Source organism: Dama dama, chromosome 1 (genome assembly GCF_033118175.1).
Source record: "Dama dama isolate Ldn47 chromosome 1, ASM3311817v1, whole genome shotgun sequence".
NCBI classification, from domain to species: Eukaryota; Metazoa; Chordata; class Mammalia; order Artiodactyla; family Cervidae; genus Dama; species Dama dama.
This window is the reverse complement of record NC_083681.1, coordinates 50,377,826-50,402,095: the sequence shown is the minus strand read 5'-3', so window position 1 is coordinate 50,402,095 and position 24,270 is coordinate 50,377,826. Positions and strand designations below refer to the sequence as shown.

General features: G+C 42.5%; 1 protein-coding gene across 2 annotated transcripts in view; it reads left to right on the top strand.

The window, feature by feature from the left end:
* The window catches only part of STIM1 (stromal interaction molecule 1), a 191,394-nt gene that overhangs the window by 96,610 nt on the left and 70,514 nt on the right, over nt 1–24,270 (top strand). For both annotated transcript variants that reach the window (XM_061148953.1, XM_061148963.1), the window contains exon 2: nt 14,197–14,327. In XM_061148953.1, coding sequence (XP_061004936.1) covers nt 14,197–14,327 — 131 coding nt within the window. The remainder of the gene's footprint in view (nt 1–14,196; nt 14,328–24,270) is intronic.

Below are 24,270 nucleotides of genomic sequence, written 5' to 3'. Positions count from 1 at the left end.
TAGTATAGGGAGATCACTGGGAAATTTTGTGCAGCTTCACCCACAGTAGCATTTTGATAAACTGTAGTACAATATCACAACCAGAATATTGACGTAAGCACAACCCACTGATCTTGTTCAGATTTCCTCAGTTTTACATGTACTTGTATGTGTGTTTGTGTGTACCAAGTTCTAGTCTGACACCACAAGGATCATTCATATTATTGTTCTAGTTTTTTTTTTAACCGCCCACATGGCTTGTGAGATCTTAGTTTCCCAAGTGGGGATGGAACCTGGGCCCTTGGCAGTTAATGCACTGAGTCCTAACCACCAGACCACCAGAGAGTTCCTTCATGTTGTCCTTCTATAGTCACACCCTTCCCTCCCATTCCCTTCCATGTCCCTAATCCCTCTACCCTTCATTTCTAAAATTCTGTCCTTTAAAAAATGTTACATAAATAGAATCATGAGTTTGTAACCTTTTGGATTTGGCTCTTTTTGCTCAGCATAATTCCCTGGGACTTCACCCAAGTAGTTATGTGAATAATTCCTTCATTCCTGTTTATTGCTGAGTAGTATGTAAGTACTAGAGTGTAACCGAATGAAGGACACACAGACCTATTCCATTTTTTGGCTATTACATGTAAAGCTTCTGTTAATGTTTGTGTACAGGTTTTTATAGTAACCTGTAAGTGATTTTATTCAAGACTGTGGTCTAGTCAGATCTGAATTTTAGAAAAATTATACTGACTGCTTTGGTAGAGGATGAGTTTAAGGGAAACCACAGCAGAGGTGGAGAAATCAGGAAGCTACTGTAGTGACCCAGGCAAGACACAGCGAGACCTGAGCTCTGTTGTCTGTGAGATGGAATGTGCTTTGCCAGAGATGCCCTTCCTCGGAAATCGCATCAGGCTTGTGCACATGAGGGATCAGGGTCAGGGAGCCTGGACTGTGAGGAGGCTCAGGCACATTTCATTCCTCATAGTCCCTGTTCAGAGGAACTGCTCTGCTACCATAGCTGAGAACTGTGTAGGTTGAGGAAGGGCTGTGAACCTGGTTCTTGGAATGATCCTTCAGACTGCCAGGTCTTTCAGTAGGTGTTCTTGATTATCTTCTCTCAAGAAAATAGGAAGGGGGGTCAGTTAGCTTCCTTGTATTGTCCAAGTGGTGGATTACATGGGGCAGAAAGATGGTGAGAAGCTCTTTCCTAGTCCTGGTCTCTTTTGGAGCCTAGGAATGTGTTCTCTGGTAAGCCAGCTAGCAATGGGTCTGTGAGACTTGAGGATGACCTCTTATTACTATGGAAACTGGACTCCACATTGTTTTTACCCCACGCCATGGTGTGCCTGGCTCCTCAGTGTTTATGTCTTCAAGGCATTTATCACTGTGCTCTTGGGGCTGCTGTGATAAGCACTGATTGTTGGGAGCCAGCCCCACTTCTGTACCCGAGGGTGTAATCCTAGAGGATCCACTAATATGCTGGACATCTGCCCTGGGCACTGTGCAGAGTCCCTATCTGGGCAGGTCCTTGGAACCCACTTCAGCATTGTTAGAAAACTCTTCCTAGCAGAACACTCTTTTGAGTTGTTTGTAATTATTTTTTTGGCCATCTCAGACCCTGACAAGTACTGGCCAGGGCACAGGAATGTTTGGGTCAGGCTCCAGGTCAGAGAATTTGGTGTGGCTTTTGAACAAGTGTGTGTTGAATTTCTCTGGGACTGTCATACTTCTTGGCTCAGATACCTTTAGAATGTAAAGAGTGTAAAGACCTATGGTATTTAGGACCCCAGAGCTGAAAAAGCAGATCTTCCATATCTGTCCACAGCTTTCAGTTGTCACTAGGCCAGGTACTGTGTTGTCCAGCCCTGGGCCAGAAACAAGGGATGCCAGAAAAGTCAGATTCCTCTTGCTGTAGTTGGGAACATCAGACTCACAGGTAAAGAAAAGACTAGAGAACTGACAAATGAATGATTGACATTTTTATAGGGGTTTACTGTTTTTAAAGAACTTCACTGATTTTTCAGATAAGAAAGTTAATCCTTAGGAGTAGTCAGAGTATAAGAAAGTTGGATTCAAAGACCTACATCTACCACTTCTGTTATTCAGTATATATCTTAATAATTCGGGGTAGGAATGGAGGAGACCCAGGAGTACACACTGGAAGTCAGAACAACAAGAAGGCTCCTGCACCGGAAGCCTGAGTTATTGAGGTCATGGCCTGTTTGGTGGGGACTTACTTTGAGGATTAGCCATCTTATTCTGGAAAGATGCTTTTTGTTAGATCAAAATTTGAAGAAAAGAATACTTTTCTTCAAGGAGGAAGATGGTAGAAATGAGACACAAAGGGGTGACTGAGTGCCCTCCTAGTCTTTTAAACTTTGTTTCTAAGAAGTTAAGGCAAACCTGGGAAGTTCTGTTTTACTCTTCTTGGGGAGTGGCACAAGCTCAGTTAGGGTTTCTGTGATCGCCCTTAATAGACAAAAAGAACACGATGGAACCCATCCTGCGCACCGACCCCCCACCCCGCTATGCTTTGTTGGCCTTGGAGAGTAAGTTTGTAGTTCTAAAGGCCCTCTTGCAAAGGCTCATCTTGGTCTATCAGCCATAATCTTGCCACAGACATGGCATGGAAGTTGGTGAGGGCTCTCCCACCAGTCAGAATGGCTCTTATTAAAAAGATGACAAATAACAAATGCTGGAGAGGGTGTGGAGAAAAGGAAACCCTCCTACACTGTGGGTGGGAATGTAGGTTGGTGCAGCCACTGTGGAGAACAGTATGGTGGTTCTTTAAAAAACTAAAATAGAGTTATCATGTGACGCAGCAATCCCACTCCTGGGTGTATATCTAGGAAAAAAACTATAATTCAAGAAGATACATGCACCTCTATGTTGATAGCAGCACTTTTAGCAATAGCCAAGATATGGGAGCAACCTAAATGTCCATTGACAGATGAATGGATAGAGAAGATGTGGTAATACATATGCAATGGAATACTACTCAGCCATAAAAAGAATGAAATAATGCCATTTGCAGCAACCTGGATGGACTAGAGGTTATCATACTAAGTGAAGTAAGTCAAAAAGAGAAAGACAAATACCACATGATATCACTTATATGTGGAATCTAAAATATGACACAAATGAACTTATCTATGAAACAGAAACAGACTTACAGACATAGAGAACAGACTTGTATGTGTCAAGGGGGAGGAGAGTGGGGTTAAGAAAGAGAAGAGCCTTTCATGTAACAGGAATTCTAGGTGGTTTTTAACCTGGACTAGACATTAGCATCACCAAATAAAGAGTATATGAAGCAACTGGACTGGTACCTCATCCTTGTGCTTACTGGTGGGAGTATAAAGTGATACGACGGCTTTGGAAAACAGTTTGTCAGTTACTTAAAATGTTAAGCATGCCCTTGTAGTATAACCCGGCAGTTCCATCCCTAATGGAACTTAAGGAAAAGAAAACACCTCATTTTCACTCAAGAAAAATGAAAACAAGTGTCCACACAAAGATTTATACACTAATATTAATAGCACTTTATTTGTAACAGCTAGAAATTGGATAAACAAGTTTTATATCCATTCAATGGAATCCTACTTAGCAATAAATTGGAGTGAACTACTGATTCATGTGATAGCAGGGTTGAATCTTAAATCACACTGAATAAAAGAAGCCAAACACAAAAGACTACAGAGTTATGATTATATTTATTTGAAGTTCTAGAACAGGCAAGTGAAAGTTGCTCAGTCATGTCCAACTCTTTGCAACCCCATAGACTGTAGCCAGCCAGGCTCCTCGGTCCATGGAATTCTCCAAGCAAGAATACTGGAGCGGGTAGCCGTTCCCTTCTCCAGGGGATCTTCCCAACCCAGGGATCAAACGCAGGTCTCCTGCATTGCAGGCGGATTCTTTACTGGTTGAGCCACCAGGGCGGCCCAGAGCAGGCTAAACTCATTTCTAACAATAGAAATCAGATCAGTGGTTGTGTGGGGCAGAGGATGAAGGTTGGCACTGAGGAACTGAGTACGAGCATTTTGTGACAGTGGAAGTGTTCTAGATGTTAAACAGGGTAGTGTTACGTGAGTGCTTATGTTTGTCAAACACATTGAACAGTTTACACTTAAAATTTGGGACATTTTATTGTGTGCAACTGTACCCTGAAAATACCCATGCTCCATTTTAATAAATGTCAAAAAAAAAAGAAGGTAAAACTTATCTATGATGTTGAAAGTCGGAATAGTGATTACCACTGTGGGGTCGTAGTAGTACTGATTGGAGAGGGGCAAGGGGAGAGAGTCTTCTAGAGTTTTAGGAATGCTTTATATCTTGATTTTGGTGGAAGTTTAAAGGATACATACACACACACACACACACACACACACACATAATATATATATATGTTAATTGATCCTTATATTTTTAAAATTTAGTGATTGATGGATTTGTGGATGCGTTGGGTCTTTGTTGCTGTGCATGGACTTTCTCTAGTTGAAGCAAGCCGGGGCTGCTCTCTGGTTGCAGTGCCCAGGCTTCTCATTGTGGTGGCCTCTCTTGCTGTGGAACATGGGCTCAGGAGTGCTGGCTCAGTAGTGCATAGACTCAGGTGCTCTGCAGCTCATGGGATCTTCCTGGAACAGGGACTGAAGTTGTGTCCCTTGCATTGGCAGGTGGATTCTTAACCACTGGACCATCAGGGAAGTCTGGTCCTTAGGTTTATTTATGCACTTTACTTTATGTGTGTTATTTCTATTTATTTTTAAGTATTTATTTATTTGGCTGTGTCAAGTCTTAGTTGTAGTACGTGGGATCTTTCATTGCAGTGCACAGCTTCTCTAATTGTGGCATACAGACTTAGCTGCTCTGTGGCATGCAGAATCCTCTCGGACCAGGGATCGAACATGAGTCCTCCACATTGCAAGATGGATTCTTAACCAACAGACCATGAAGGAAGTCCCCTGTGTGTGTTATTTCTCAATTAAAGAAGAAAAAGACCCCCTCCCCCCGCCATCCAAACCCATACCTTGGTCTCACCCATAGAGATACTGGGGCTTTGGTGTCAGCAGTTTAAGAGCTCCTGAAGTGATTCTAATACGCTGCCAGAGCTGAGAATCCCTGTGCTGTGTAGAAAGGAGAAAAGAAACGTGACCCATCAAAGAAGGGGTACACGAAGCAGAAGTTGCTGGACATGAGACCAGAAAGGTAGCAGGTGAGATTGTTCTGGGCCTGGCAGGTCACAATAGGGAAGTTGAACTTAATCTTAAGAATAATGAAAAGTGTTTGAAGGGTTGTAGGAAGTGAGAGGACTTGTGCAGATGTGCCGCTGGTATGTACTAGCACTGCCTATAGCCAGCATTCCTGTTGACTGCTCATTAAGCGTTTAGAATATCTCTGCTGAGAGTGAAAGGCTATGTGGAGAATGAGGTTTGAAATAGTTGAGGAATCTTGAACTGGGTTTGGTGATAGAATGAATGTGCAGAGTGAGGGAGTATGTTAAGGTTTCCGGCACAAACAACTGGTGAAGTAGGAAGTTTGGGGGAAAGGTAATGAGTTGAGGTTTAGACATTATGAGTTGAAGTGCCTCTTGGACATCCATGTGGAGATGTTTAGTAGGTAGTTGGAGTCTGGGTTTCTGTGGGCCAAAAGTGAAATTTGAACCAGAAACATCATTTTGTTTTTTGGGAGTCGGTAGTACCTAGTAACGGAGAAGGCAATGGCACCCCAATCCAGTACTCTTGCCTGGAAAATCCCATGGACGGAGGAGCCTGGTAGGCTGCAGTCCATGGGGTCTCGAAGAGTCGGACATGACTGAGCGACTTCACTTTCACTTTTCACTTTTATGCATTGGAGAAGGAAATGGCCACCCACTCCAGTATTCTTGCCTGGAGAATCCCAGGGATGGGGTCGCACAGAGTCAGACACGACTGAAGTGACTTAGCAGCAGTAGCAGCAGCAGTACCTAGTAATTTCTTCAAATGGTAGTTGAAGCTATAAGGAGAGATAAGATTATTTAGAAGAGAGCGCAGTATGAGAAGAGAGACTAGAACTAAACCCAAATTCTTTGCAACTCCAACGTTTAATAGTCAGGTAGAAAGGAGAAGTCTGCACATTAAGAAAGGCAAAGAGTCATAAATTTCTTTATTCACTCATGCAGCAAATCTATATTGAATACCTAATATGTGCCAGGTACTGTATGAGTCCCTGAGGATACTACAGTGTACAAAAAAAGTCCCTGCTTGTGAACCTTACATCTATTGGAGGGAGACAGACAATAAGCAGATCGGTGAACAAATGTATCACGTGAGGTGGTAGCAGGTGCTACATTCAGTTCAGTTCAGTCGCGTCCAACTCTTTGCGACCCCATGGACTGCAGCACGCCAGCCCTCCCTGTCCATCACCAACTCCTGGAGCTTGCTCAAACTCATGTCCATAGAGTCAGTGATACCATCCAACCATCTCATCCTCTGTCGTCCCCTTCTCCTGCCTTCAATCATTCCCAGCATTAGGGTCTTTTCTAAGGAATCAGTTCTCATCAGGTGGCCAAAGTACTGGAATTTCAGCTTCAGTATCAGTTCTTCCAATGAATATTCAGGACTGATTTCCTTTAGGATTGACTGGTTTGATCTTCTTGCAGTCCAAAGAACTCTCAAGAGTCTTCTCTAGCATCACAGTTCAAAAAAAGCATCAATTCTTTGGCGCTCAGCTTTCTTTGTAGTCCAGCTGTCACATCCATACTTGATTACTGGAAAAACCATAGCTTTGACTAGACGGACTTTTGTCAGCAAAGTAATGTCTCTGCTCTTTAATATGCTGTCTAGGTTGGCCAAGGAGCAAGCGTCATTTAATTTCATGGCTGCAGTCACCATTTGCAGTGATTTTGGAGCCAAAAAAAAAAAAAAGTCTCTCACATTGACACATCATAATACTCAAAGCTCATGGTTTACCCTAGGGTTCACTCTTGGTGCTATATAGGTTACTTTTGATGTGTTTGCTCTTGGAGGAGAAATGAGCATGGTCAGAAGCGTTTTGGGTTAATGTTGCTTGGTTAGCTGAAACCAGTGCCAGCTTTGTCCAGAAGGAAAGCTCTTCTCAATTCCTGCTCCCTGCTGAGAACAGCTGGGCCTCTTCTTGAATATGAGGATGTGATGTTCTAATTAGGACTTGCCAGGTGGCTCAGTGGCAAAGAATCCGCCTGCCAATGCAGGAGACACAGGAGACGTGGGTTCAATCCCCAGGTCGGGAAGATCCCCTGGAGGAGGAAATGGCAATCCACTCCAGTATTCTTTCCTAGAAAATTCCAGGGACAGAGGAGCCTGGTGGGCTACAGTCCATGGGGTTGCAAAGAGTCAGAGACAACTGAGCAGTGGAGCATGATGTTCTAACAAGGACGGGAACATCCCTCAGGTAGGCTGGGTTTTACACAGCCCAGGAATCTGATGCCTCTGTCCGCTGTGGTTGGGCCTGCTATGTGCTGTATCCCAGGGGGGATCTTTCTTGCCAGTTCCCCTTCTCAGCCTTTACATTTTTGTCTAGAGGGTCCTGTAGGTCCCCAGTCTGAGGGTCCCCAGTCCTATCCTCATTCTAGCTTCCAGGCTGTTTTATCTCTGCAATCTCATGGTCTTGATCAAATCGGAACGTCTTCTCAGGGTTCGTGCTTTCAGTCTTACACTCTTTTGAGCCCTTTCTAAGGGTAAGTGTGGATTCTGATCCCATCAGAGTCACTACAGAGCCTGCCAGTTCTGGCTGAGGGGTGGAGAGTGAAGGGGGAGAAGTTATTTTCAAAGGTGAAGCCCCTGTTTGTAAAATTTAGTCATTTCCAGATTCTCCTGAGGTTCCAGCCAAGCGCTAAGGAGCAGTCTGATCAGTGTCCTTCTCTCTCTCTGCTTTCTTCCTTGATGTCTGTTTCTCACTTCTTTCCCTCTGGGCTTGTGTCTCACATCAGACAGTCCATTGTCCAGCTCAACTACAGTGGCTCTGCTTTGCTTGCCTTCAGATATGCGTTCTCTGGGAATGAGTTAGTGTTTATGATGAGAAATGAAAGTGGCTGGGAGAGGGAGAGGCGTTAGGTGGATGCTGGATATTGGTGGTGGGATTGGTAGGCTACACTCAAGAATTCTCTTGTCTTTTGGGAAGATATGGTTTGCTTGAATCCATTCATTCATGGGTTCATTCATTCAGCCAGCATTTACTGATTGCATACTTGACAAGGTGGTTATTAGGATAGTGCCATACTGGGCCCTGGGGGATAGAGTGAGTCAAATTTAGTCCTTGCCCTTTTCTGGCTGTGGCATGCGAACAACTCAGAGCATGAGAATTAATATAACGGAGTTAGGTACAAAGTGCTTGGAGCATAGAGCAGTAAATGATTAGGTCTGTCTAGAGAAAGGAGAGGAGCTTTGGATGTGAGGGAAAGGTCTTTGCCATTTTGTCTGCCTGTGGTTCACAAAGTGTGGTCTGCAGACCATTGGGGGCCACCAAGGTTTTTGGGGGATCCAGAAGGTCAAAGCCATTTTAATAATAATACTAAGATACTATTTGCTTTTCCCATCCTGTGTACATTTGCACTGTTGGTGCAGAAGAACTTAGTAAGTAAAACTGCTGGCATCTTAACAGAAATCAAGACTGTCATAAAATTGTGCCGGTAACCGTTGCATCCCTCTGCTCCATGCACTGTCAGATTTTTTAAGATTTTAATAGAGAATTAAAAATTTTATAATTTTATTGAATTGTCTCTGTAGTATTCTGTGTGATAAAACAGGAAGTATACTTTAAGCACTTATGCTGCATATCAAAGCCTGATGTTTATCTCAAGGAAATGCATTTGTTCAATTGAGCCAAACTACCTTACTTTTTCAGGGAACACTATTTTTACTTGAAAGAATAACTGACAAATCGCAATTACTGAGACTTATGTTTTTGGCAGACATTTTCTTGAAAATGAATGAAGTAAGTCTGCTACTTTAAGAACACCTGGTAGTATTTGTTGCCAATGATAAAATTCCAGTGATTAAAATGCCAATGATTAAAATTATTTAATTGAAAATAAAAGTTTTGGAAAACCTGTATCTGCCACAGTAAGCTTGACAGCTGCCCTAGATTTACAGCTTTTTTTGTTGTTGTTGGATGATTGTGATTATTTTGGTATTGTATAAATGAACTGTGTCAAATTTGTAAACTCTGCTTAACTCATTGAATCACTAGTTTCCAAATGATTAGTATATGTTGTTTCAGAATCACTCATGGATAAAAGATCCATTCAAAGTGCAAGATAGACTGCAAGACAGAAGATGGATTTTACTGTGACAGAGTACAAAAAGTTCACCTGTATAGTTTCAGATTTCACATTGTAACCTTTAACAAACCTACTACTTGTTGAAGTTTTGGTGAAGTATCAGAGAAGACTGACCACAATTATCTGAAAGTTTATTAAAATATTCCTGCTTTTCCAACTGCATATCTATGCTTTGAAGGCAAAACAACACACTGAATGCAGAAATAGATATAATAAGGCTGTAAGAGCTGTTTCTATCAAGCCAGACATTAAGGAGATTTATAAAAATGTGTAACAGTCCCACTCTCCTCATGAATTTTTTTGCAGAAAACAATTATTTTTTTTCATAAAACATGCTTCTATATTATATATGGGGTTTATGTTTTAATTTCTAATGTAGTAAATATCAATCAGTTTGGGGATTTTCAGTTTTTAAGTGTAAAAAGGGGTCCTAAGATCAAAAAAGTTAAACTTGGTCCTGTGCTCTTCTCTCTACCCCAAATTCTCTTTTCTGCCTCCAAAAATCCCTTAAATGATTGTAGAACTAGTATTTAGTTATTCATTCAAAAAACATTTGTTGAACATCTATCAAGAACCTGGCTTTTTCTTGCTGCTGGGTACGTGGTCCCAAGCCATTATGGGGAAGATTGATTAAACAACTATAACACTGTATGTGAAAGAAGAGACTGAAAAAGCTGGCTTAAAACTCATTTAAAAAACTAAGGTCATGGCATCTGGTCCCATCACTTCATGGCAAATAGATGGAGAAACAATGGAAACAGTGACAGACTTTATTTTCTTGGGCTCTAAAATCACTGTGGATGGTAACTGTAGCCATGGAATTAAAAGACGCTTGCTCCTTGGGAGAAAAGCTCTGACCAACCTAGACAGCATATTAAAAAGCAGAGACATTACTTTGCTGACAAAGGTCCATATAGTCAAAGCTCTGGTTTTTCCAGTAGTCATGTATAGATGTGAGAGCTGGACCATAACGAAAGCTGAGTGCCGAAGAATTGATGCTTTTGAACTGTGGTGTTGGAGAAGACTCTTGAGAGTCCCTTGGACTGCAAGGCAATCAAACCAGTAAATCCTAAAGGAAATCAGTCCTGAATATTCATTGGGAGGGCTGATGCTGAAGCTGAAACTCCAATACTTTGGCCACCTGATGCAAAGAGCCGACTCCTTGGAAAAGACCCTGATGCTGGGAAAGATTGAAGGCAGGAGGAGAAGGGGATGACAGAGGATGAGATGGTTGGATGGCATCACCAACTCAATGGACATGAGTTTGAGCAAACTCTGGGAGATGGTGAAGGACAGGGAAGCCTGGCATGCTGCAGTGCATGGGGTCGCAAAGAGTTTGACACAACTGAGCGGCTGAATAACAACAACACTGTGTGATAAACATTACCAGTGATAGACATGTGAATACTGGGGGAAGACAGGCTGTTGTCAGACACTCACTTGCCAGCTCACTTAGGAACATTTTTTTGAGCAATTTGATTGGATTGTACTTCCTTTATTTGACTCTTTATGGTCCATAGAGGGAAAGTGGCTGAAGTTAGCGAAAGATGGGAACTGTTCACTTGCTGCTCTGGCAGGAAAGGAGGAGATAACAAATGTATTAAGTGTCAATTTCATGCAAGCTCTATGCTAAGTGCTTTAACAATTGTAATCTTGCCTAATTCTCACAAAAACCGTATGCAACAGAATTAATTATCCTTATTTTGCAAGTGAGATACTGGAGGCTGGGAAAAGTTAAACAACTTGTCCAATATCATATGGTTGTAACTGATGAAGCCAGAATTTTGACATATGTATTCTGACTCCAAGGGCAGGGCTCTTGTACTGTAGTAATAATGTGTTGCTAAATTCGTGGGTTTTTTAAGGTAATTTCCAGATGGGTCTGTGAAATCATGCCAGGTTGGAATGTATTAAGAAAGATAGTAAAGATCTCAGGAAGGAGAGAGAGACAACATAGGCAATGCTCCATTGAAGGGATTTTTTGTGAATTTTGTCTGACATGATTTTTCTGGACAGGATTCTGTGGCAGTATAGGGCATCAAGACTTTGTATTCCCTTATCCTCAATTCCTTTACTCTTTCTCTGTGCCAAATGATGCCAGAAGCAAAAGTCACCTGTCTGTCTGATCAGGTTACAAACTAGAGCCTGATGTTTGAAGCCCAAACTTGTTGGACCTGTTGTAGGCCAATCAGGCCTAGCCTGGAGACCCTAGTCCCTAGAGCTTGGTAAACTATTTCCATTATTTTTAAAAGCCCGATAGAAGTGCTTTACTTCAGATAATCCTGTGTGTGGATACAGGCTAGTGAAAAGATTAGATTTGTTTGTTTTGGGTCAAAAATCTGTTGATCCAGTGTGCTTCAGTTGTACTACCTAGGGAGCTCTAGAAATGGTGTCAGCTAAGTATGGTGCAAGGGCCAAATCCAGCCCACTGTCTGTTTTTCTAAATAAAGTTTTATTGAAGCACAGCTGAGTTCTGTTACTCATGTTTCGTCTTTGGCTGCTTTTGTGTTCAATGACAGAGTTACATAGCTGCAATAGAGACTGTATGGCCCATAAATCCTGAATCATTTACTGTCTGGCTTTTTACAGAAGAAGTTGTTGACTCCTAGCATAACCTCAATTCTTTCTATTATGGCACTTAGCACTTGGTATTTTAATTGCCTATTTCCCCCACTTTTTTTTTTTTTTCCAAATCAAATATGTTTTGGGCATTTCATACTCACAGTATAATGGAAGAGACAGGCATGAGCACATATAATTTAAATATGAGTCAATAAATGCTATAATAAAAGCATGCACAGCAACACTGTGAGGCTCACCCAAGCTGGTCCTGGCAGAGCCCCTTGCTTTTATAACTGAGCTCCTTGAGAGCAAAGATGAGGTCTGCTTCATCTCTTCATCCCCTGTGCTGATTATAGACCCTGACATATAAACAGTACTCAATAGATATTGTTTGAATGGGCATATCATATGCTGATCCAAAAATCTCTTATAGGAAATTATATATGCCTTTGAGTAGTATAAATACAGGAATAAGGGAAGGAAAGTGTTTTGTTGGTTATGCTAATCTCAGTGCTGTATGCTTCATCTCTGAATTAGTCATTATTTACTGCAGTTTGTTTGGGATAAGTAGTGGATAGGAGTCCATGAATGAAGCAATTGTGTTAAGAGCTCTGTTGGTGAGAGATTAGAAACAGTGCCTTAATTTTGGGCTATTTTCTACTCTTTCCCTCAGTATCCACCACACCTTTACCCCACCTTCCATTTCCCACTCCAGCTTGCCAGGACAGAGGTAGAGGAACATAGGGTCTATGGAGGTAATTATTTCTTTTGTATGCATACTATTTATCTTACTTTTTTCTTTTATAAAGCCATTTTTTCAGTGTGGTTCTTACCAGCATTACCATCTGTGGCTTCCAGAAGATACAACTAACTTAAAGCTATCTGGTTACCTTGGTGTAAAGGCAGGCAGGTGAAGTGCTGGCCTGGGAGTCAGTAGACCTGGGCTCTTGTTGTGCCTCTATAGTGGCTTTTGACTTGGGATACATCCATTAACATCTGTAAGCTTCACCATTCAACACATTTTTATTGAGTTACATCTGAGACTTAAAAAATTTAATATTTATAACCCTCCTCATTTTGAAAAGGATTTGAGTGACTAGCAAGTGATAGAGAGGTGACCTGTCTGATCTTGTCTCTGTTTCTGACCAGCGGATAAGTAAATGATTAGATGGATGAGAGCATTTCAGGTCTCTGATCAGGGCTTTCTAGAAGGCTTCACAGCCATAGCTTCTTCACCTTGTCCTTACTTCCTCTTCTGTGACTACTTCTATTTGGGAAATCAAGATCTTTCTTCTATCTTCTTTGGGGATGATTTGAAGAGTATTTTGCCTAGAAAGTAGTTATCAAGCTCAAGGTCAAAAGAAAAGAGGAATTTTACACTCTAGGAATTGGAAGAAATGCCAAAAACTAAATGTCTTTTTCAAATAGTGAACTTGAAGCCTGAAGAAGGGAAGTGATCTCCTTAGAGCCACATAGTAGAACTACAGCTAGGTTCCAGGCTCTTTCTGCTAGGCATTTTCCAGGTTCATAAGAGGATTTAGTTCAGTTCAGTTCAGTTGCTCAGTCATGTCCGACTCTCTTTGCGACCGCATGAATCGCAGCATGCCAGGCCTCCCTGTCCATCACCAACTTCCGGAGTTTACTCAGACTCAAACATAAGAGGATTAGGTGTCATGAAATGGACTGGGTGGTTTTCTTGCTGTATGACTGTATGGTGGTGGGCAGAGGAAGCTTCATTCCACATCTCCCATGTAGTTGTGTCAGGTATGCTCAGGACCTTAGATATCTAATAGGTAGACAGTCTGAGAGGGCATAAGATGTGAAGGGTTTCCCTAGTTAGCCTGTGACTGGCATTATGTATGTGGGTAGTGACAAAGTGAACAAAGAGGAAAACTATGTAGTACTCTGGCATTGGGACAAATGGGCTGTTTTCCTATTTCTAGAGAGATTGTATTAATTTACATTTATTTGTTGTTTCTTTTGAATATGTATTTCTTTGATTTCTAATGAGACCTTTTCCTGTGTTCATTGACTATTTTTTTTAATTTTTTATTTTATTATTATTTTTTATCATTGACTATTTGTATTTTCTCTCACTTGTATTTTTTTTTCTTATTGAGTTATTTATTCATGTTCTTTGTGTATATCCCAGTGTATTCCTAGTCCTATACTTGACTTTCCTGCCAAGAAACTATTAGGATAATAAAGCATTGTCCCTAAATGGGGAAGACAGTTAATAAGAAATATTCTTCTCGCTATTAAATGGAGTCAAGTGTTAGAAGCTAGGGACAATGAGACAGGTGGGTAATAGAGCTGGGCAGCAGCCCCCAGTAACATTGTCTCTTGCTTTTCCTGTACAGAGTTTTGCCGGATCGACAAGCCCCTGTGCCACAGTGAGGATGAGAAGCTCAGCTTTGATGCAGTCCGCAGCATCCACAAGCTGATGGATGATGATGCCAATGGTGACGTGGATGTGGAAGAAAGTGATGAGGTGAGCTCCCTCACCCTTTGTGGCTTTCTTCTCTTCCTGTGCGAACAGTCCCTGAAGCTGTCTAGACAGGCTGTTCCCTGGGAAGAGGTGTTCTTGCTACTGGCTTGTTCTCTAGGGTCCCATCCCTACCAGGGAAGGTGATTCTCAGCAGAGCAGCCTCGAGGAGCCGGCCTGTCAGAGAGCAGGCCTTACCTCTCTGTCTGTGTCTGGACCGGCCCCCATCTGCCTACCAGCTGGAAGCACAGCACTGGCTGAGCTGTGCTGTTTGAGAGGGAGAGGGAACCTTGAGGCTGGTCTGTACAGTTTGCCTGCATCCTTATTGTACTCCTGCTGTAGGCGGAGGGCACCCATCTTTCCTAACTCTGTGTTCAACCCTGTGCTGGCATGTGGAGGAGAAGGCAAGGCAGTCAGATCTTGCCCTTTGGAAACTTATATTCTGTTTGTGAAGGAGGGACAGAGGTTCCTAGAAAGCTCATTCTGAATTCCAGGCTGCAACTGCTAGAAGTCAGTTGAGTGGTCCAGACAGCAAGAGTGAGAGGAATCTCTGGATGAAAGAGCCCTGTTATTGTTTCACCTTTGGGCATTACTACAGCTCCAGTTCCACAGAGCCCCTACTACAAAGTCATCATGTTTGAGAAGATTTAAAAATTTCAGTTGTTTTCGGGCTCAACTTGAGCCAGCACTTTGGTGAAGCTGCCAAGTTATGCCAAATCTCTAGTAGTGATATGGTGTATATCTTGAGGGAGGAGGTAATTCTGGTCTCTCCTTCCTGCTGGTTAGTCCACTTTCAAAGTTTGAATTCAGTTTTGGATTTCACATTGTCAGAAACATCTTGAAACAGTGAAAGCCTGTACAGCGGAGTGACATGACTGATGAGGGGTGTGGAAACCATGAAATGGAGAGCATTCAGTAAAATTCAGTGTCTATAAGTATCTATTATATATGTGCCAGGCACTGTTCTAGATGTGGGGATATGACGGTAAATACATATAATTACATAGCAATACATCCGTCCTTGTATAACTTACAATCTAATGAAGAAACTTTAACCTGGAAAAGAAAAGATTCAGATAATATAATTCCTATCTTCAAATAAAATAGAAATAGAGGAATCAGGCTTAAAAGATGATAATGGTTAGCAGTGAAATGCTTACTCTATGCCAGGCACAGTGTTAAGCTCTTTGCATAGTTACTCTCTTAACTTTGTTAACAGCCTCATGAAGTTGGTATTGTCGTCAAGGCCTGGAACTTTGGAAAGGTTAAGCATTTCATTCGGGGACACACTGAGTATGGGTACAGATCTGATTTCAAAGCCTATGCTGTTAAGTACTGCTGTATTGTCTCTCTCATTCTGAGGGCAGAACCAGGACCACTGTGGGGAAAGTAAAATATAGGCATGTTCTTCTGGAGTAAAGAATCGCCTAACAGTGCTATCTCGTCATGGTAGAGGCTTCCTTGGTAGGTAGGTGGTGAACTCCCTGTCACTGAAGATTGGCAAGTAGAACACAAACCTCCACTGACTGGTCTACTGAGGGGATCCTTGTATCAGGTTGAACTAGATAGTGTCTAATGAGAGGAGAAAAATAGACTTCCTAGAGGAAACGTGGAATTGGGATAGAGTGGAAAGGGAGGGGGCAGCCTGAGCAGTAGGAAGGAGTGTGGGCAAAGATGTGGAGGCAGGAAGAAGCACGGTTGGTAGGTTTGGTCGGACAGAGTGACTGTGGGGGAAAAGCACAGGACAAAACCTGAAAAGGAAAGGGGGCCCAGGCAACCAGGCAGAGATACGTATACAATCTGGCAGCTGTAGGTTTTTAAGGACAACGGCCATGATGAAGGTATCTGAGCTTTTGGTCACATCTAGAAGTGTCACTGGCTTTCAAAGGACCCAAGTTTTATCTGTCTGTGCTGGGAATAGTGCCAAGTTCCTGGTGGTGAGAGAGGCCGAGAGGTTTCCTGACGTCTCTCCAAGGACCTGGCCACCCGACTGGCACCACAGTCAAGAAGGTGATGTGTTCCAAGATCCACAAATTCCTGGATATCTTTGTCATCTGCTCCTCTTTCTTTTTTCACTTTCTGCTGAATTACTTTGTCAATGAGGGGAGGAAGAAAATGTTCTTTTTAGAGGAATGTACCACAACAAAAAGCTCATCAGCACAAACTGTTCTAAAATAACACAAAAGCTGTCACCCTGCTCTTCCCTGTGCCAGTGGCGAGCTGTTCTTTTTCAGCGGAGCTTCTGCCTTCCTGGGCTTCTTCATCTGCTCTCCCTGCAGTCTCAGGCCTCTGGTGGGCAGAGGGGCCTGCCAGTCTGGGTTTCTCATGATCAGTTACAAGCTCCTTTCTTTTTGAAACAGATAGTTGTGGTAGCAAAGTCTATGTGTTTAAGACAGTCTCAACATATATGGAGTTCAGGATCTAACTAGACCCATTGGGTGGACAGCTCAGAGCTTGGAACATTGGATTATAGACTCCGAGACAGCAGAGATGAAACCCTGGTTGTGTTGGTGATCAAGGACCTGAGATTTTTATGACCCATTTAACAGAACTGCTGGTTACCCAAGTAGCTTAGTAGCAGTCTGCAAGGATACTATATTCAAGCTTCATTTATTCAGCCTCACATCAGTAAGTTTTTCAGATAACTGAACTATAACCTTATTTCTAGATATTTAAAAATTGTAGCCATTCTTGAGGTCAGGTTTCCTCCTTACAGACTATTGTGAACAGTCTTAACTTTCTTTGGATCATTTGGAGCAGGTCTGCACAGCCTTTTGCACTGTTACCGTAGTGCCTGCATTCCCATATGCATTGTTGTGATTTGTTTTTATAGTTTCCTGTCTCTTCTTGGATTCATTCTCGTTTCTAATTGTTCTATCTCTGCTATGAGCTATGAAATTAGACTTATAGTACACTGAGATTCAGCCACTATTTTACAGAAAATATGTAGTCATTTGTGTGGAGGAAGCCAGTTTGGCTTCTCAAGTGCCATCCTTGCTTGCTTTTATCCTAGGCAGCCAAGGATTGAGGGCCCTTCAGATGAGCAAGATGGCACTATTGACACTGGTGTCCTCCTTGTAAAGCTGACAGTTCTCACAGCCTGGCAGGGTGGGAATTCATGACCTGTGTTCTACTGAGACCTCTGGTGGAGACACTGCCTTTGGGCAAAGGATTTGCAACCATGGTATGGCGTTTCAGCCTGTCCTGACAGTCTGAGGTGTGCAGACAAGAGCCTTCCTAAAAACACTGGCCCCTTGAATGGACCAGACAGTTTGAGGGCAGTTTTATTTTCTTCTGTGGCGCCTACATAGAAAATAAAGGACATTTGTTCAGCCATTAAACAATTCTTATTGTCATATGGATGATAGACAAGCATATGAAGAAATACTCAATATTGTTAGCCACTAAGGAAAGTACAAATTAAAACCACAATGAGAGATATCACTACACACCTCTTTGGATGGCTAAAATTAAAAAGTGGTCAACACCAAGTACCATGTGACGAGGAAGAGTCACTTGAACTCTTACAGAGATTTTTATAGAGCTGAACAACATAATTTAATACATGTCTCAGCATTTCTACTTCTAGATATTTACCCTATAGATAAATGAAAATTTATATTTGTACTAAAACCTGTACACAAATGTTTTAGCAGCTTTATTCATTATCACCAAAAATTGGACACAAATCAGATGTCCATCAATATGTGAATGAAGAAAACAAACTTTGGAAAACTACTTAGCAATAGAAGAAGTGAACTGCTGATGCACACAGCACAGAGGAATCTCAAAGGCATTATGCTGAGAGAAGGAAGCCATCTCAAATAGTTACATACTATTAATATATGATAACATCTAATGACTTTCTGAGAAACTATAGAAATGGAGGCCAGATCAGTGGTTACCTGGGATAAGGGATATGGGGTGGGTTTGATTATGAAGGGACAGCATGAAGGAATTTTTTTGATAATAGAACTGTCCTGTGTCTGGGTTGTGAGGCAGTTATAAGAATTTACATATGTACTAAAACTCATAAGAAGATATTCTGCCCCCCTCCACTACAGTTAATTTAATCATACATTAATTAAGAAAAGTGTTTCTAGCATAGCAATGATACACAATTCAAGCTCAGTGAATGCTTATTATTGCTACTTTTCTGTTTCCTCTATATTTCCAGGAAAGCTACCTACATCTGACACTTGTATTTTAATGTTCATGTGTGGAATGACTGACTAATATCACTGTAGCGAGCATGCTGTTAGACTGAGATGAGAGTCTTACACAAGGGTGTGATCACACATTTTGGGTGATGAAGATGAATAGGTTAGTATGAGCTTGGAAAGCTGTAATGCCACAGGACTGGAAAAGGTCAGTTTTCATTCCAATCCCAAAGAAAGACAATGCCAAAGAATGTTCAAACTACTGCACAATTGCACTCATCTCACACACGAGCAAAGTAATGCTGAAAATTCTCCAAACTAGGCTTCAGCAGTACATGAACCGAGAAATTCCAGATGTTCAAGCTGGATTTCGAAAAGGCAGAGGAACCAGAGAGCAAATTGCCAACATCTGTTGGATCATAGAAAAAGCAAGAGAATTCCAGAAACACATCTACTTCTGCTTCATTGACTATGCTAAAGCCTTTGACTGTGTGGATCACGACAAACTGGATGGGAATACCAGACCACCTTACCTGCCTCCTGAGAAACCTGTATGCAGTTCAAGAAGAAACAGTTAGAACCAGACATGGAACAACAGACTGGTTCCAAATTGGGAAAGGAGTACATCAAGGCTGTATACTGTCACTCTGCTTATTTAACTTATATGCAGAGTACATCATGCGAAATGCCAGGCTGGATGAAATACAAGCTGAAATCAAGATTTCCAGGAGAAACATCAATAACCTCAGATACGCTGATGATACCACCCTTATGGCAGAAAGCGAAGAGGAAATAAGAGTCTCTTGATGAAAGAGAAAGGGGAGAGTAAAAAAGCTGGTTTAAAACTCAGCATTCAAAAAAGTAAGATCATGGCATCTGGTCCCATCACTTCGTGGCAAATAGATGGGGAAACAATGGAAACAGTGAGAGACTTTCTTTTCTTGGGCTCCAAAATCACTGCAGATGATGACTGCAGTCATGAAATTAAAAGACTATTGCTCCTTAGAAGAAAAACTATGACCAACCTTGACAGCATATTAAAAAGCAGAAACATTGGTTTGCTGACAAAAGTCCATATAGTCAAAGCTATGATTTGTTCCAGTAGTCATGTATGGATGTGCAAGTTGGACCATAAAGAAAGCTGAGCGCCAAAGAATTGATGCTTTTGAACTGTGGTGTTGGAGAAGACTCTTGAGAATCCCTTGGACTGCAGGGAGATCAAGCCAGTCAATCCTAAAGGAAATCAGTCCTGAATATTCATTGGGAGGACTGATAATGAAACTGAAGCTCCAATACTTTGGCCACCTGATTCGAAGAACTGACTCATTGGCAAAGACGCTGATGCTGGTAAAGATTGAAGGCGGGAGAAGGGGATGACAGAGAATGAGATGGTTGGATGGCATTGCCGACTCGATGAGTGTGAGTTTGAACAAGCTCTGGGAGTTGGTGAAGGACAGGGAAGCCTGCCGTGCTGCAGTCCGTGGGGTCTCAAAGAGTTTGACATGACTGAGTGACTGAACTGAACTGAACTGGGAAGTTGCAAAATATTCTTAAGCTTCCATTAGTGCGTGTTGTGTCTGCTGTAGAATATAGCATAGAGTTAAGAGCTTGTGCTGCAGAGTCACACAGACTTAGGTTTAAACCTGGCTCTCCCTTTACCAGCTGTGGAAACTTTGAGAAGTTACTTATCTCTTTAAGCATCAGTTTCCTCATTAGAAGTGGGAGTGATAATGTTAGGCACCTCATGAAGTTATTGGGAAGATTAAATGAAATAATGCACATAGGGACTTCCCTGGTGATCCAGTGGCTAAGACTGCACACTCCCAATGCAGGGGGCCCAGGTTTGATCGCTGGTCAGGGAACTAGGTCCCACATGCTGCAACTAAGGGTCCCACATGCTGTAACCAAAGATCCCTCATGCTGCAAGAAAGATCAAAGATCCTGTGTGCCGTAACTAAGACCTGGCACAGCCAAATAAATAAAGATTAAAAAAGAAATAGTGCATATAAAACAGTGCAATGCCTGGCATAGAAGAGTCTCCATGAGTTTTTGTTGTTATCTTCAGAAAGAGCATGCATTTTGATATAGATAGGCCTGTGTTCAAAATTTGGCTTTGCCTCTTACTGGCTATGTGACAAATAGGCAAATCACTTCACCTCTTTGAGCCTCAGTTATTCAGCTATTAATATTTGAGGAGGGCGACTCTCTACATGGTTGTTGTAAGAAGTTAATGTATGCAAAGCACCAAGCACAAAGGCTGGCATATGATAGGTTCCAAATTCATGTTTTATCCCTCCCTCAGCATGATGGTACAGATAGTGAGGGCTAGCCTGTATCTAAAGAATTCCAAATCAGTTCACTCATCATCCCAGGGCACCAGTGCATTCAGCTCTAGGAGCCACCCCCAGCAGCTTGGCTGACATGCCAAGAGCCAGGCTGCTGCAGGAGGTAGTTCATCCAAGGGGAGTGATAGAGTAGGGACACATGTTTCCAGGGGCCACAGCTTCTCTGTCAGCTCACTTAGCCTCCTGACTATGCCTTTATTTTTTTGAAAAGGTCTAGGTGAGAACTTGTAATTTCCTCCTACCTATATGGAAGGCTAGAGGATTTTGAACAAGGCTGTGTTGTGGTAGGGTCATCAGATCTCCTTGACTTCAGCAGGATGAAAGTTAACTTGCTTCTTACCTGTTTTAAGTTGTTCCATCAAGAGGCATGCTAGGTCCTTGGAGGCTGTGAGAGTTGGGGAAGAATGAACTCTGGCCCCACGTGGAACCAGGCCTGGACAAACTAAACCCTAAGGGGGGCAGCTGACAGTTCCACTTGCAAATAGCCAGTGGATCAGTAGGAATGAACTGGAGGGGCAGTGGTCCATAGGGCCCTGTGTGCTTCTCGCACAGAGCCAGTGCTGTGGCCAGCATGTGCTAATTTGGATGAAGATAAATAGCTGGATTATGCTCATAAGTTATCATCATGACTAATAATAATTGTTATTCCCTCCTCAGGCTTGGGACCTCATTTCTTTGTATCTGGGTAGCTGTGGACTCTTCTCAGTATTCCCTTGCCTCTAGTTTCTCCTCCACCAGCACATGTCCATGCTGTCAGTGATCTTCCTAAGTTACATTTGAGTTTCCTTTTACTTTTCCATCCAACTTCCTGTGCCTGGCACTCCATCCCTTCAAATCTGGCCTTGGCCTTTTTTTTTTTTTTCCTTTGGCTGTACTGCCAACCTGCAGGATCTTAGTTCCCTGACCAGTGATTGAAGCTAGGCCACAAGCACTGAGTCCTAACCACTGGACCGCCAGGGAATTTCCCAGCCTTAGACACATCTCCTACCACTCTGATCTGACACTAGTCTTTCTTTGGGTCATAGTCATTCCGTGTTTATTCCAGGTGCCTTTCTTTGCTCAGATAGTTCTCCTTTCTGGGAATTAGGTTCTCATATCCCTTCCTGGTTCTGTCTGTATCAGTCTTAGATGTCCTCTGGAATGCCCCTAGCTCACTTTTCGTGAACCTTCCCTGACTTTCTTACCCCTCTGATCTCTCTCATCTCAGTATTAACTCCTGCAGTGCAGTCTCCATCGCTCATTTAGCACTTTATTAGGCTGACTTGCTTTGTACCCTGATGATTTTGATTGTATTATTGCCTAAAAGTTTGCCTTTTTGCACTACTACTGGAATTTCTAGAGCACAGCTCTGAACCTTAGTCTACCTTTTGAAGGGAGTGTGGTGGAAAAGGAGCGCTTATAGAATGTACCAAGTCCTCTGCCGGCTGAGTACATATACAGTTCCATTTACTTCTCAACCACTCTAAGAGCTAGGTTTTATTAACTCTGTATAGAGATGATGAAATGAGAAGAGAGTGGCCTACCTTCACTTACTACGTTCTGACCTGCCTATCAGTGCCTGCAGTCTGACTAGCTCACCTGACTAGTCCTTGTTACCCTGCTCTCTCTTACTCTATTGCTGCAGCCATCTCAGACATGCTCCTAGTATCGCTATGCCTTTGCTCCAGATAAATCCTCATCTGGGCATCACTCTGCCTCCCAGTTTTGCCTGTGAGAATTCTACTTGTCCACCAAGGCCTAGATCAGGATTTTTCAGCTGCAAGCATTATTGACATTTTGGGCCATATTGTAGGTTATTTAGCATCATCCCTACACACTGGCCGCTAATAGCAGCCACGATGTTCCCAACCCCACCAAATTGTGATAACCCAAAACTTTTTTTTATCACCAGTTGTCAGTTGGCTTCTCAGGTGGTACAGTGATAAAGAATCTGCCTGCCAGTGCAGGAGACGAGAGAGACGAGGGTTCAGTCTCTGGGTTGGAAAGATCCCCTGGAGGAGGAAATGGCAACCTGCTCCAGTATTCTTGCCTGGAAATTTTCCATGGGCAGAGAAGCCTGGTGGGCTGCAGTCTATGCGGACACCACTGAGCAGCTGAGCACATGTCAGTTGCCCTGGGGGATAGAATTTCTCCCAGTTGAGAACAACTGACCCTAGATTAAATGTTTCCTCCAAGAAATCCTCTTTGTTCCCCTACATTGGGAAGTAATCCTTCCTCTCCCATGCTCCAGAGTACTGGGTGTGAAGCCCTCATCTGGCATATTGCTCTGCTCCATATTGTAATTAGTTGGGTTCATCTGTCTGTCCTACCAGCTTGTGAGTGCCTCCAATAACAGGAACCAGGTCTCATCCATCACTGCTTCTCCCACAGTGCTTGTCGCAGGGCGTTACACACAAAGGTGGTGAGTTATGTGCTTTTTAATTTGAAAGCAAAGATCCTATCTTATTGCTGTGTGCTCCTTAAATTGTTTCTCTGGGGCAGAGTGAGAGTATAGAGTTAGCTGGTCAATGATATGGGGGACAGGGTGCTTCTGACTTGTGAGTTCCTGGCCAGGATAGCAGCTAAGTCAATGGTGGGCTGTGTCTAGGAGTTGCTAGGGTCTGGGCTCCAGACGTGTTTGTGACCCCTTCCTTGCCCCTCTGCCCTGTTCTGTGAATCGCATACAGAATCTGAATGGAGGTAAAATCACTATAGTTAAAACTTTAGGAAACACTTAGAGAAAAACATACAAGAGGGGTATTGTTTAAGAAAGGAAGACCCTGAGACTGCTGAAAGGCTGTGTGACTGAGCAAAGAAATGCACGGGCATTGGAGAAAGAAAGAATTAGGGTTTCAGGTGTACTTTCACCGATTAATAGTTGTATGACCTTGGGAAGTTCTCTGTAAGCTTACGTTTCCTAGCTGTCAAATAGGGATAGTAATCCTTACCTTGAAAGATTATGGCAAAGATGAAATGACCTTGTGTGTAGAGAGTCCCCAGCCTGTGGTTTAGTTGCCAGCACTTGTATTACTACTTCTTTTTCTACTCCTACACGCCTGTGATGGTGCTGGGTACTTCGCTCACATCATCTTTACAAGAAACCTCTGCTGTGGGGTAGATAGTAACTTTTCCATACAACTGGTAAGGAAACTGAGACTGAAGTAGCTCATAGTTATCCATTTTTTGGGATTATTGCGTCTCAGATCTGCCTCAGGCTGATGAAAGTATTTCAGACTTGTGATTGTACACCTCTGTGATTTTGCAAAAAAAACACTTGAGTTGTATACTAAATTGGTAGTGAATTATAACTCGGTGAAGATTAAAAAAAATAAAAGTGTCACTACATTGGTTGAGGTAGTGGTCACCTCCTACTTGCCTTTCTGTGGCCCAACCCATAAGAATCCCTAGGGCTCTATAAAAAAACACATTGAAAACCCTGTTGACTTCTATCTTTATTTCTCTCAC